Source organism: Pelodiscus sinensis, chromosome 6 (genome assembly GCF_049634645.1).
Source record: "Pelodiscus sinensis isolate JC-2024 chromosome 6, ASM4963464v1, whole genome shotgun sequence".
In the NCBI taxonomy this organism is placed as follows: domain Eukaryota; kingdom Metazoa; phylum Chordata; order Testudines; family Trionychidae; genus Pelodiscus; species Pelodiscus sinensis.
The window spans coordinates 19,033,265-19,047,463 of NC_134716.1; the positions used below are offsets into that span (position 1 = coordinate 19,033,265).

General features: G+C 38.9%; 1 protein-coding gene across 1 annotated transcript in view; it reads left to right on the top strand.

Annotated features, from left to right (window-relative positions):
• Window positions 1-14,199, top strand: part of MLLT3 (MLLT3 super elongation complex subunit) — a 222,342-nt gene that overhangs the window by 169,640 nt on the left and 38,503 nt on the right. Inside the window, 1 exon segment of the mRNA XM_075931489.1 lies at window positions 13,106-13,184. Coding sequence (XP_075787604.1) covers window positions 13,106-13,184 — 79 coding nt within the window.

Sequence of the window (14,199 nt, forward strand, 5' to 3'; positions counted from 1 at the left end):
GTTCTCTTGCCTTTCTTTTTAAATCCCTTTTCCAGAACAGCAGCCATGGTTAGTGATGGGTCTGCTGTTGTTACCTGCACAGCGTGTGCCATGTTTGTCTTCCTCCCGGAAGAAAGAACGGATTTCATCTGCACCAAGTGCAAGCTGGTCGACATTTTGGAAGAAAAAATTAGAGGACTGGAGGCCCAAGTGTCGACCCTACGCTTGATCAGAGAGGATGAAGACTTCCTCGATAGAAGGCAGCATTTAATCCTTCAAGCACGGCAGGCAGAAGAGCCACAGAGGGCAGTACGTGACCAAGAAGAGAACTGGCAGCATGTAACTTCTAGAAGGGGAAAACGGCCAGCACGGGAATCCCCCGATGCTATAGAGGTAAGCAGTCGCATTCAAGCTCTCTCCACAGACTCTGCAGTGCTGAAAGCTCTGGAAGGGACCTCACAAGGAAGAAACCAGAAGGGAACACCATCTACTGGAAGGCATGGGATGCATAGTCCTACGGATGGGGGTTCCACGGCCACCACGCCCAAAAGAAAACGACGGGTGGTGGTGGTCGGGGACTCCCTCCTAAGAGGGACTGAGCCATCCCTCTGCCGTCCGGACCTGGAATCTCGAGAGGTGTGCTGCTTACCGGGAGCTCGCATTCAGGATGTCACTGAGAGGCTTACCAAGCTGATCAAACCTTCAGATCGCTACCCCTTCCTGCTTCTCCACGTGGGAACTAATGATATAGCCAAGAATGATCTTGAGCGTGTTACTGCAGATTATGTAGCGCTAGGAAGAAGGATCCAAGAATTTGGAGCGCAAGTGGTATTCTCCTCCATCCTCCCTGTTGAAGGGAAAGGACTGGACAGGGATCGTCGAATTCAGGACGTAAATGCGTGGTTGCGCAAATGGTGTTGCAGAGAGGGCTTTGGTTTCTTCGACCATGGGACTCTGTTGCAAGGATTGTTAGGAAGAGATGGGATCCACCTAACGAAGAGAGGAAGGAGCATCTTCACAGGCAGGCTTGCAAACCTAGTGAAGAGGGCTTTAAACTAGGTTCGTCGGGGGACGGTGACCAAAACCCTGAGGGGAGTGGGAAAGTCGGATACGGGGAAGAAATGCAGAGAGGAAGGGGCAAGAAAGAAGGACCCATGTTTTGAATGGAGAAGATAGGACGATCAACTGGTTACCTGAAGTGTTTGTACACTAGTGTGAGAAGCCTGGGCAACAAACAGGAAGAACTGGAGGCCATGGCCCAAACCAAGAAATATGATTTAATTGGGATAACAGAGACTTGGTGGGATGACTCGCATGACTGGAGCGCTGTCATGGAAGGGTATAGACTGTTCAGGAACAACAGGCAGGGGAGAAACGGAGGAGGAGTTGCACTATATGTAAGAGAGCACTACGATTGCTCTGAACTCCAGTATAAAGAGGGAGAAAAACCTGTGAGAGTCTCTGGGTTAAGTTTAAAGGAGCAAACAACAGCATTGATGTTGTGGTTGGTGTTTGCTACAGGCCACCGAATCAGGTGGATGAGATAGATGAGGCTTTCTTCGGACAACTGAGCGAAGCTTCCAGATCGCAAGCCCTGGTTCTCGTGGGGGACTTTAATCACCCTGACATCTGCTGGGAAACCTATACGGCAGTACACAGGCAATCCAGGAAGTTTTTGGAGAATGTTGGGGATAACTTCTTGACACCAGTGCTGAAGGATCTGACCAGGGGCTGTGCGCAGCTTGACCTTCTGCTCACAAACAGGGAGGAACAAATAGGGGAAGTAGAGGTGGGTGACAACCTGGGAAGCAGTGATCATGAGATGGTAGATTTCAGGATCCTGACCAAAGGAAGAAAAGAGTGTAGTAAAATACACACCTTGGACTTTAGAAAAGCAGATTTTGACTCCCTCAGAGATCTGATGGGCAGAATCCCATGGGATGTTAACATGAAGGGGAAAAGAGTCCAGGACAGCTGGCAGTATTTTAAAGAAGCCTTATTGAAGGCACAGAAAGAAACCATCCCGATGCATAGCAAGAGAGGCAAACATGGTAGGAAACCAGACTGGCTTACAGGGGAAATGCTTGGTGAACTTAAGCACAAAAAGGAAGCTTACAAAGGGTGGAAACTTGGACAAATGACCAGGGAGGAGTTTAAAGGTATTGCTCGAGAATGCCAGGGGGTTATCAGGAAGGCGAAAGCGCAAATGGAATTGCGACTGGCTAAGGATGTGAAGGATAACAAGAAAGGTTTACAGGCATGTTAACAAGAAGAAGGTGATCGGAGAGGGTGTGCGGCCCCAATGGATGAAGGAGGTAACCTAGTGACAGATGATGTGGGGAAAGCTGAAGTACTCAATGCTTTCTTTGCCTCTGTATTCATGGACAAGGTCGGCTCCTGGACTTCTGCGCCAAGTGACGCAAGATGGGATGAAGATGGACAGCCCGTGGTGGGTAAAGAACAGGTTAGGAACTATTTAGAAAAGCTAAACGTACATAAATCCATGGGTCCGGACTTAGTGCATCCAAGGGTACTGAGAGAGTTGGCAAATGTCATTGCCTTTGGCTATTATCTTTGAAAAGTCGTGGAGATCGGGAGAAATCCCAGATAACTGGAAAAAGGCAAATGTAGTGCCCATCTTCAAAAAAGGGAAGAAGGATGATCCAGGGAACTATAGGCCAGTCAGTCTTACCTCGGTTCCTGGACAATCATGGAAGGGATCCTTAAGGAATCCATATTGAGGCACTTGGATGAGAGGAAAGTGATTAGGAATAGTCAGCATGGATTCACAAAGGGCAAGTCATGCCTGACCAATCTGATTAGCTTCTGTGATGAGGTAACTGGCTCGGTGGACATGGGGAAGTCAGTGGATGTTATATACCTTGACTTCAGCAAGGCTTTTGATATGGTCTCCCACAATATTCTTGCTAGCAAGTTAAGGGATTGTGGATTGGATAAATGGATGGTAAGATGGATAGAAAGATGGCTAGAAGGCCGGGTCCAGCGGGTAGTGATCAATGGCTCAATGTCAGGATGGCGGTCAGTTTCTAGCGGAGTGCCCCAAGGTTCGGTTCTAGGACCGGTTTTGTTCAATATCTTTATTAATGACCTGGATGACGGGATGGATTGCACCATCAGCAAGTTTGCGGATGACACTAAGCTGGGGGGAGAGAGAGATACGCTTAAGGGCAGAGATAGGGTACAGAATGACTTAGAGAAATTGGAGGATTGGGCCACAAGAAATCTGATGAGGTTCAACAAGGACAAGTGTAGAGTCCTGCACTTGGGACGGAAGAATCCCAAGCATAGTTACAAGCTGGGGACCAACCAGTTAAGTAGTAGTTCTGCAGAAAAGGACCTGGGGGTTACAGTGGATGAGAAGCTGGATATGAGTCAACAGTGTGCCCTTGTAGCCAAGAAAGCTAATGGCATATTAGGTTGCATTAAGAGGAGCATTGCCAGCAGATCCAGAGATGTCATCATTCCCCTTTATTTGGCTTTGGTGAGGCTGCATCTGGAGTATTGTGTCCAGTTCTGGGCCCCTCACTACAAAAAGGATGTGGAAGCATTGGAGAGGGTCCAGCGGAGGGCAACCAAAATGATTAGGGGGCTGGAGCATATGACTTATGAGGAGAGGCTGAGGGACTTGGGTCTGTTTAGTCTGCAGAAGCGAAGTGTGAGGGGGGATTTGATAGCAGCCTTCAACTTCCTAAAGGGAGGTTCAAAAGAGGATGGAGAGAGGCTGTTCTCAGTAGTGACTGATGGCAGAACAAGGAGCAATGGTCTCAAGTTGTGGTGGGAGAGGTCCAGGTTGGATATTAGGGAAAACTATTTCACTAGGAGGGTGGTGAAGCACTGGAATGGGTTACCTAGGGAAATAGTGGAGTCTCCATCCCTAGAGGTGTTTAAGTCTCGGCTTGACAAAGCCCTGGCCGGGTTGATTTAGTTGGAATTGGTCCTGCCTAGAGCAGGGGGCTGGACTTGATGACCTTCTGAGGTCTCTTCCAGTTCTATGATTCTATGATTTCTGGTCTCAGCGCACACATGCAATTTGTTTAGAATTTTCTAGGTTTGCCCAGCTCCTCAGACTTGGAAAATGTGCTAGTAAAACCATACAGTGGAATCTTACAATTATATATAGTGTTGTCACACACAAATTTTTCAGAACAATATTGACTGTCAAGCTATGAGTTTTCCAGTGACACCTCCCAAGGCATACTTGCACAAAGATTGTAATAATAATAATATGCATCCCCAGTCCACTCAAAGTGGACTGACTGTTCACATGGCTCTCTGTGCTTGGGGGTGCTTAAAACTCTGTCCTGACCCCCAGCAAAATCTCTCAGCTCCATTTGGCCACTTTCAGGGGCACTGCTCTGTGTGGCATGGGTGGGTGATAGGCCCGATGTAAAAGGCGTAGTGGGCTGAATCCAGCCTACCACTGAGTCATGTGATAGTTAGGAATAGGCTTTCTGATTTGGTATACTCTCTAGTGTAAGCATGTTTGTTGATAATATATGGTAGAAACAAATGCTGTGTCTTGAAAATATAAGTTCCTTTACCAAATGCTTCAAGAAAAGTAATGTGGAATACCCCAATGCAAATAGTTTTGCTCTAAATAATTTTTTCTCCTTTTATTAAAGTGCTAATCCAACTTGAATCCAAGTTCAGTGATGCTTGCAAAGAGTAATATATTTGGTGTCTGGTTTGTTACAAAGAAAATAAGTTATAAGTGCCTGTATTATAGTGTCAGATACAGAGCCCAGGTTTTGAGCAGTCTGTGAGGAAGTTTGCCTTTGGCTGATCACACTTTGTCATCTGGGTGGATGGATTGGAGAGTCCAAATTATATATTTGCTGCCATATAGAGAGATACTTTACATTTTTGAAAACATCTCCCTTTTCTCCCACTCTTCTCCCTACCATTTTCTCTCTCGCTAGAGAAGTGACAGAGAAATCTGACTTTAGCAGGCAGGAATTCTCATGATCTAACTTGCTGATGGAGAAAGTGTGTGTGTTGCCGAGCTGCTGCTGTTCTTAAACACTGCTTCATTAAGCAGTTCCCATGGTTTAACAAGTGGGTTACAAGTTTGTTTTGATATCTTTTAACTGTCAGGATTCAGAAATAATGTATTGCAGGTTTCTTACATAAATGATTTCTTACATATTAACTGCTGAGCAATTACCGTATTTGCATTATCCTCTTACTAAATGTGCCAACTTTGCATGTTGGGTCACATTTTATTACACTAACAGGATAAAGCAAGTTCTTGTAGGATAAAGCCCATGATGCTAGTGTGAAAGTTCTGGTTAGTGTTTATAGATTATTTGGTTTGATTTGTATAAAACTGTGGTTGCTAATATTCAAGCATGTGCTCTAAAATAATTATTTATATTGTGGAGGCCCTGTATATATAATGAAAAATCATCTTCCTCTGCATCAAAGAGCTCACAATCCAAAATTTCTAAATCTAAACAAAAGTTCACTCATGAGGGAAGGGGGGAATGAATTTGGGTCTAATCATGTTCCTGTTCAATTTAGTTGTGAAAGTCTCTGTTTTTAGTGGGAGAAGGATTTCCACAGTGTTCCACAAAGTCTCTCTCTTTTTTTAATGAATCTCATTACAGTTGATGTTTTTAATCATCAGGCAATTAAAATATCAATCCTGATTAACTACTATTTTAAAAAATAGAATACCATTTCCTTGAAATATTTCAGATATTTTCTACATTTTCAAGTGTACTGATTTCAGTTACAACACAGAATATAATGTGTACATTGTTCGTTTGATATTTTTATTACAAATATTCACATAGTAAAGAACAAAAATGGTATTTTCAGTTCACCTAATACAACTACTATAGTGCAATCTTTGTCCTCAAAGCCGAACTTACAAATATAGAATTATGTACAAAAGAAAACCTGCATTCAAAAATAAAATAATGTAAAACTTTTGAACAGGTCCTCTCAATCCTCTTTCTTGTTCAGCCACTTGGTCAGACAAACAAATTTGGTTACAATTTGCAGGAGATAATACAAACCACTGCTTGTTACAATGTCACCTGAAAGTGAGAGCAAGTGTTCACATGGCACTTTTGTAGCAAGCGTTCCAAGATAGTTATGTGCTAAAGATTCATATGTCCTTTCGTGCTTCAACCACCATTCCAGAACATATGCATCTGTTTGAAGATGGGTTCTTAATTATAATGATCCAAAGCAATGCAGACTGATGAATGTTCACTTTCGGCCTCTGAGCCAGATGTCACCAGCAAAAGGTTGATTTTCTTTCTTTAGTGGTTCAGGTTCTCTAGTTTTCATACCACAAAATTGCTCTTTCAGGACTTCTGAAAGTGTGTTCCACATCTCGGCCCTCATAGATTTTGAATGGCATTTCAGATTCTTAAACCTTGGTAGAGTGCTATAACATTTTGAGAAATCTCACACCGGTACCACCTTTGTTTTCTGTCAAATCTGCTGTGAAACTGTTCTTAAAATAACCATGTGCTGGATCATCATTTGAGACTGCTAAGAGCATCATCAGCATAAAAACATGTTCTCTTGAGCAGTGGCCAAAGTATGAAGGGGAATACAAATGTTTTGCATATCGGCCGGTAAAAAAACCTTACAAGACTGGCTAGAAAAGTGTCCTGCGACCTGTTCTCTTTCTGATGACATCGTAAGTAAAACGCAGGCAGCATTATGTCCTGTAAATGTAAAGAGACTTATTTCTCTTAGGGTGCGTCTACACAGTAACCTAAATTTGAAATATTCGTCATTTGATTAAATTTCGAAATAGCTTATTTTGAAATTTGGTGTATGCTCTATTTTGAGACTAGTTTTACATTGTTTTGTTTTCTGTTGTAGTTATGTAACCAAAAATAATCTAAATTTTTTACATTACATTTTCACAGCAGAGACTGCACTTTAGTACCTGTATGAAGTGAATTGAAAAATACTATTTTTACCATGTTTTAATTTGTAATCCATATTAATTTGTAATTAAAATAATATAAAGTGAGCACTGTATACTTCGTATTTTATGTTGTAATTGAAATCTGTATGGAAAATGTAGAATAACATCCATAAATATTTAATGAACTTCATTTGGTATTCTGTTGTTTCACAGTGTGATCAATCATGATTAGTTTTTGAGTTAATCACGTGTGTTAACTATGCTTAATAGACAGACATAGTTTTTATTTAAACTCCAGGTTCTGGAAACATATGATTTCAAGAAAATTTCAGCTTTCTTTGGCAGGGGAGGGGGGCCTGAAAAGTTGACACTGCTAAACTTCAGAAGCTCAGACAAATAAAAAAGAACCCAAAGTTTATTACTACTTACCTCATGATTTTGGGGGGCTAACTTAGATGTTTTAATGCATCGGATTTGTATTTTATCTTTTGAGATATTCTGCTGGTATCCTATATAGCTTTGCTCTTGTCATAGTGTCCCTCTTCTACCAATACTGCTTCCCCTCACAAAGACGAATTTTTACAAGCTAGTGGTTGGGTCAGAGAATCTGCTGAGAGTTGTGCACTACTTTGCAAGATTGATCTTAGTTTGGTTTCCCATTGGTACAATAGCATATTGTGGTCAGGATTTCTATCCAGTATTGATAATCTGCCATTTTTTTGCTGGAACAAGGCAGAGCATAATGCATGAGAGATTGATTAGTTTTACTTGACAATACACAAGCAGCTGTAGATAATTTTAAAATGAAATCAATATATTTCAGATTTGGAATTACACATCCACTGTCAGAGCTCTCAGCATCTATCATAATATAATTCTCTAGCAGAAATTATGTATTTTTCTTCATTAATAATGTGGGTTTAACAATTTACCAGTGTAGGTTGTGGGGAGGAAATGCATCATTTAGTCAAGTGACTGATGCAATAGCATGCAGAAATAGTTGAATAGCTCACAAATATAAGACTTCTGGGGCTTGTGCATGGGCTGTAGTAGCAATGTACTAGTTGCTATTTCAGTTTATTGAATTTTTTCACATCTCATTGGTTTTCTAACTGAGTTAAAATTACGAGTTATAAAATTAATTTCTGTTCTAAAAGTAATGTTTTTTCATTCTTTAATCCTCGTAATTTTGCTAAATTAGTTAAATATTTAAATATTTCCATTTCTCTCTGCAAAGTTTTGATGGCCACTTCGCCCTCATGATATAGCTATCCGAAGACTCATTTTTTAATAATTATTGCTTACTAAATTTGCTATCTGTGATGGGTTTAGTCAGAGTTCTACTTGGCAATTGAGACAATTTTAAAACTAAATGAATATATTTCACTTTTGGAATACACATACACGGTCAGAGTAGGGATGTAAGCAACTAGTCAAGTAGTTGACTAATTGAGAAGCCTGTATCAGAGACAGAAAGGGCAACAGGTGGGGGAAGCAGGAGCTGATGCTAGGGGGAGCTGGTGTAAAAGTCAGTTCCTCCCAGCACTGTCTCTGCAGTGTGCAGGGTGGGGCAGGGAAGGCAGAGCTGCAGTGGTCCTGGAGTTTGTGCTGCCCCTGGGAGCTGGCCCCACTGCTACTCTGCAGTTGAAATGTAGTAAGAGCCCGATACTAAAATGCAGAGCCACAGCGGCAGTAGTGAGTATCTCCTCCCTCCTCTCCTCCCCCATCAACTAATCGAGTATCTGATGGAAATTCCATTGCCCAACCATAGCCTCTCCTTTCAGACTTACAGGGAAAACAAGTCTATTCCCCGATCATTATCCTGAGTATTATGCCACTAAGTTCCTTGAGTACTATTAATGGCCCTCCCTTAGCAAGACAACATTAATAATACAGGTTTATAGTTCATATTTCTTAACTTCAATTACAGCAATGACACATGAATAGAATTGGGATATTCCATATTGTAGATTACAAGCTTTCCAATGATATCTTACGTGAGGCATTTTGCACAAAGCATATTCCATTTGTTATATTCATAAGCATATTTTCATAAAGCATATGGAATGCCCCGTAACACTATCCCATCTATATTGATTTAAGATTTGTTTCTTATGCAGATGCAACTTGAGAACATTAGCTTATCAAACTTGGGCAATGTACACTTAATTCAGATTTATATTCATATAGTAAAATGGGAATCTAATTTTTTTAAAAAAGCATAGGCCTTATTGCTGCAAACACATATAAATACTTAAAATGCAAGTTCCCTCTTCTCTTCAGTTGATTCTCATTTCATTGTGTACAACTGTGGTGCCCCACTCCCTTGAGCAAGACTGAAAAGGACCACTGGTGCTAGCAGGGAAGTAATAAAGCAGCCACTTCCTCTCTCTGCAGTGATAGAGCAGGAGAGCTGATTTTGGCTACCTGGGTGCAATGGTACTTAGAAGCCAAAAGTAAGATGAACAGATTAAAAATTCAGAACTTGATGATGATGATCCAGGCCAGAAACCAAAATGATAGGATTGTCCTGTCTATATCAAAACTGTTAGAAAATATGAATAAACACACACAAAAGCAGATGGCCATATACTCTAGGAAGTAGTAAACAATACCCCATCATCTCCTCTTGCCACCAAAAAAAAAAAAATTATCCTTTGTTAAAAGGAGTCTGGCAGAAGTGAAAATTACACGTTGTAAAAAAATGTCTTTATTGTTTTCCTGAGAAGCTATATGCTAAAGAAATGATGAAGCAAGTAATATTAATCAGTAAATATTTTAAGAAGTTACGTGTTTTAATATTCATAGTTCAAGGAAGGCAGAAACCTCAAACGAAAAACTACCTTATATAAAAAATAAATAAATAAAACTAAGGCAAAAAAGCAAAAAATCCCAAACCATCTTTTAAAGAAACAGTGTATTGTGTATATATAGTGTATTTTATAAACTAGTATTTCTCCAAATTCACAGGGAGAATGAAACCTTGAAAGAATATTCTCTAAGGTTGTTTATTTCACAAGCCTGTGCTGTATAATGTTAACAGGTGAGTTTGCCAGAAATGTCCTCTGTAGATCAGAAATAATTTGATACTGTACTACTTTTAAGTAGAGTGAAAAATTTATGACTGAAATAGAATGGCTTAGAGCTGTTTGAAAAAAGGGACACATTTCATAAACTTTTTTGCACACACACAAAGAAGTTCCCCCTTCCTATTTTGTTTTTAGTTCAAGAGTTTCAAAATTCAATTTTTTTCAACCTAATCTCACAGCCATTGTGACCTGTACATCAGTAGGAGAGAATCTGGGGGGAGGGGAGAGGCTGGCTAAGCATGTAATCATATTGGGTCAATGCACTAATGAACATTTTGGGTCCAATGCCTTATTAGCTTTTCTGCAGGAAGAGAAAAGTAGTAAAACGGAAAAAGGGCATTTCAGGGAAGCTTTTTGCCAATACTGTCCTGAGCGTCCATTGTTGAAGGACATCCTTTAAACTAATTTGAGACCCATACAAAATCTATTTGGTGATAAGTAACCAGTGAAGAAGAGCAGAAAGCCAAGTGAATAATGGCCATAAATACCAGACTTCTTGGGATAACAGCCTATAAAACTGTCAAAAAGCATTACTTAAATGACAAAAGGTAGCCACTGGAAACAAGAAGTGTCCCCCCACTAGATACTAACCTATGTTCATGAATGGAAGACCTATTTTCAGTTTCTTCTACAAGGCCAACTTTTCCTGTAAATAATATTCATTTTTGTTTAAAAGCCTCTCTTCCTCCCCGGTGCTCTGGGATTTCTTTAGAACCACTAAAGCAAACTTTAGTTTCCAGAAGTTAATATTCAATATTTATGCTAATCTCTCTTGTGGAGTAAGTGACTACAGAGGGCAGAAGAAACAAAGAATGTGAATGAGCTCATGGTGGCATTAAGAAACATTTACAAGGAAGAGACAGTATGTTAAGAAATCTTATACTCAGCAGCTTTTCCCTGTTACTGTAATCAAGATTTCTTAAAATTATTTCATTATATGGTATAATGTTGGTTATAGAAGAGTAATGTTTAATCCCTTAATATGAAAAATGTGATTTGTTAATCCATTTTATTGCTTTAAGTTTGTTCCTGAGACCTGATCGTGTAGTCACTTAATGCTGGGAGTAGTATTTGCCATTGCAAGCAGTTCCATTAAAGCCAATGGAACTGCTGGCAGTGGTAAGCATTATGCGCGTAGTGTGGTATTAACTGTTGTTACTTAGTGATAACTTTTATCATCCTTGTATACCTAAAGGTACGTGGCACGTTTTTGTCAGGTTATATACATTTCTAAAATAATAGAAATGAAAATTGATACGTGATTGGGATCAGATTTAAAATGGAATCTTAGAATTTACAGTTAAGTTGATGTAAATTACAATTTCTATTAAAAGTTATAGTAGCTGACAAAAAAATATAAAACATATATGGCAACCTGTTGAAACTAGTTTTTGGCAATTTTGTTGTCAAAAGCAGAAAATGACAGATAAAGGAAAGCCTTAGAGTAACTTGTGAAGCCTTTTGAGGCAAGAGGCTAAAATTAGTTTTGAAAATGTCGATATCTTCGCCATTTATATTCACCATTGTTGCTCTTTATGATGTAGTTTTACATAAAAATAATAAGAAATTGCTTTAGAATAGATCATACTGTGTAGTTAAAAACCTTCATATTAATATTGGTGTGGCTTGTGAAATACTTTTTTTTTTTTTTTTTTAAAGGGAAAATAGTATTTTAATACCATTTCATTACTGCATGCTTCTTTCAAGAATTCTTTTATTTTGGGAGGAAGTGAATGTGGGTCTGTATATTTACAAATCTGATCCTGTGAACACTTGTTCATGCTGGAGTATTTCTACTCAAGTTCTGGAAGACCTCTGCATTTAGTTGATTCACTCAAAGTTTGTACATTGGTGGAGGATCAGGACCAATGTTTTTATGTTGATTGTCAAACTGTGGGAACTCTCAATGTCATTCATTGCAGGAGAACGGATGTTACTTTTTTCCCCAAACAACACTGGAAAAAGAGAAATGTTCCGTTGCCCAATTAAGCATCATTTTGATTGTGAGAAAAGGTGGTTAAAGGCTGTAAATCTGCCTTCTCATTATGAAGGGCAACAATAGATTGATTTAGTTACCTTTAATTACCTTGTTTTGTCATAAAAGTACTAAATTTGAATTATCATATTTTCATACTTAATGTTGGAGGGTTTTAGTCTCTCCTTCAGCTTTCTTTGCTGTCTTGTACTTGTTTAGGATACTTGCTTGCTCTTATATTTTTAGGCATTGAGACAAGAAACCATAAGACGTTAGTGCTGAGGAGATCAGGTTGAGATGATTCCAAAATGGTGGTAAATAGACATGAGTACTCAATAGAAGACTTGTAAACCATTATGGCAAAAAGTATAGATTTGAATTGTGATCATGAAACCGATCAGTTCTACAGCAAATGGTATTAGCAATTTATAAAATTAATAGAAAAGTATTTATTTTCTATGGACGTCTGTTGCACGGTATTAAATGCTTCAAGCTGGTTTTAACAATTTTTAGAAAGATGTTATATTTAAATCTATATCTTTAGAAAAATTAAATCTTTTTTTGGTTCATTTCTTAATAAAATCTGTAGGGTGTTTCCATAAGGAAATAGTTATGCTGAGGAGAAACCCAATGGGAGCAGAAAAAGATTTGATTTATATGTAATATATCTCTATGTGGTGAAAAAAATTGTCCTAGGCTTTTTCTATTAGTAATCTAGTTTGCTTTACTGGTGTCCCTTCTGCCTCCTGGAGTCCTAGTCATGATTTATTAAAAAAACATTGCAACTAAATCTGGACAAGCCTGCATTATATTAGATTTATTACATTGTAAATTTATTTAAGTCCATGTGCTGTATAACTTTTCCAATGAGGACACTGGTAACTTATTGTACATAGTATTGGTTTTGTCAAAAAATCTTTGGGGAATATAACCTTTGAGAACAGGGTGTATGTTTTGTGTGCATAGCAATTTGTACACCTTCTGGCTCTGACACCACGAAATGGTCAGGAAATAATTATTGTTGTGAATATCATCCTGTTTACTGTCATTTTTCATTGCAGAGAAGTGCATCAATCAGTAAACTCTGTTCTTTAGTTAAAGTTGAGCGCATATGTATTTACTGTTATGTGTTTGTATTTTTTTTTCAAGTCTGAACAGCCTAGCCCTGCCAGTTCAAGCTCAAGTTCCAGCTCCAGTTTTACACCATCTCAGAACAGCAGACAACAAGGTACCAACAAGGAAAATCGAGAAAAGTGTGAAATGAAGGGGCCAACCAGTAACAAAATTGAGGGCATCTCATTAACACGTTTCTGCTGGGGGGTTTTCAGTGTGAAGTAGTGAATTAATCTCTGTCCTGCTTTATCCATTTTTTCTTATGTGTATGTGATCATGATTAACATTTAAAAAGCTGAATGGAAAAAAGTATATTTTCATTCAGAAGAGGATGGTTATTTATTTTAGTTACATAGCACCAGAAATGTGCGACATAATTTACAGATGCTAGACCCTAAAGATCTCATAGTTCTAATTTTGCAGAAGGATCAGTGCATGTAAATCCTTATTCCTATATGGAACATGACAGGAGTTAATTGGACTTTATGTTCAGGAATAAGGGTCTGTGCTTGTGAATCTCCTGGAATAATCATGAGCTGAGAGTCTAATTCCGTGACTTGCCGAGTCTCTTTGCCATCCTAGCGTTCTCATGGGCACACACAATTTAATATTTTAAGAGTCGCATAGCACTTTTCACATTATGCTTCCAAAATGATATATTTACTTTTTAAAATGATCTGACATGGAGAACATTATTGTTAGTCTGTAAGGACACATTTAGATTTTCTGGCTAATAATTTTGGCTCTCTCAGAACTCAGTAAAGAAATGTAAGTTTCTGCCAGGAGATCCTGCCAAACCAATTTTTGTATAAATCAATTGAGATTCATAAGAGCTATTAAACAACTTAGTTCCTGTTTGGCTTTTTTCCTGGACTTTGTCAGGTTGTACAACTGATGTATTCTTAATCAGCTTGGCTTTTTTTAAAGCAGGAAGTTTTTGGCTGATTAAAATTGAATTTGCTTCAGTGTATGCATTTATATATTCCTCAGACTTACTTACTTTTTTCCCTTTAAAATGGAATAGATTAGTACTCCAGAGAGAGGATTCTGTTTAAAAGCAAATTTTTAAAAACAAATTTAAGCAGAGTGCATATCTCTCAGATTTTTATGACAGTGACCATTACTGATTG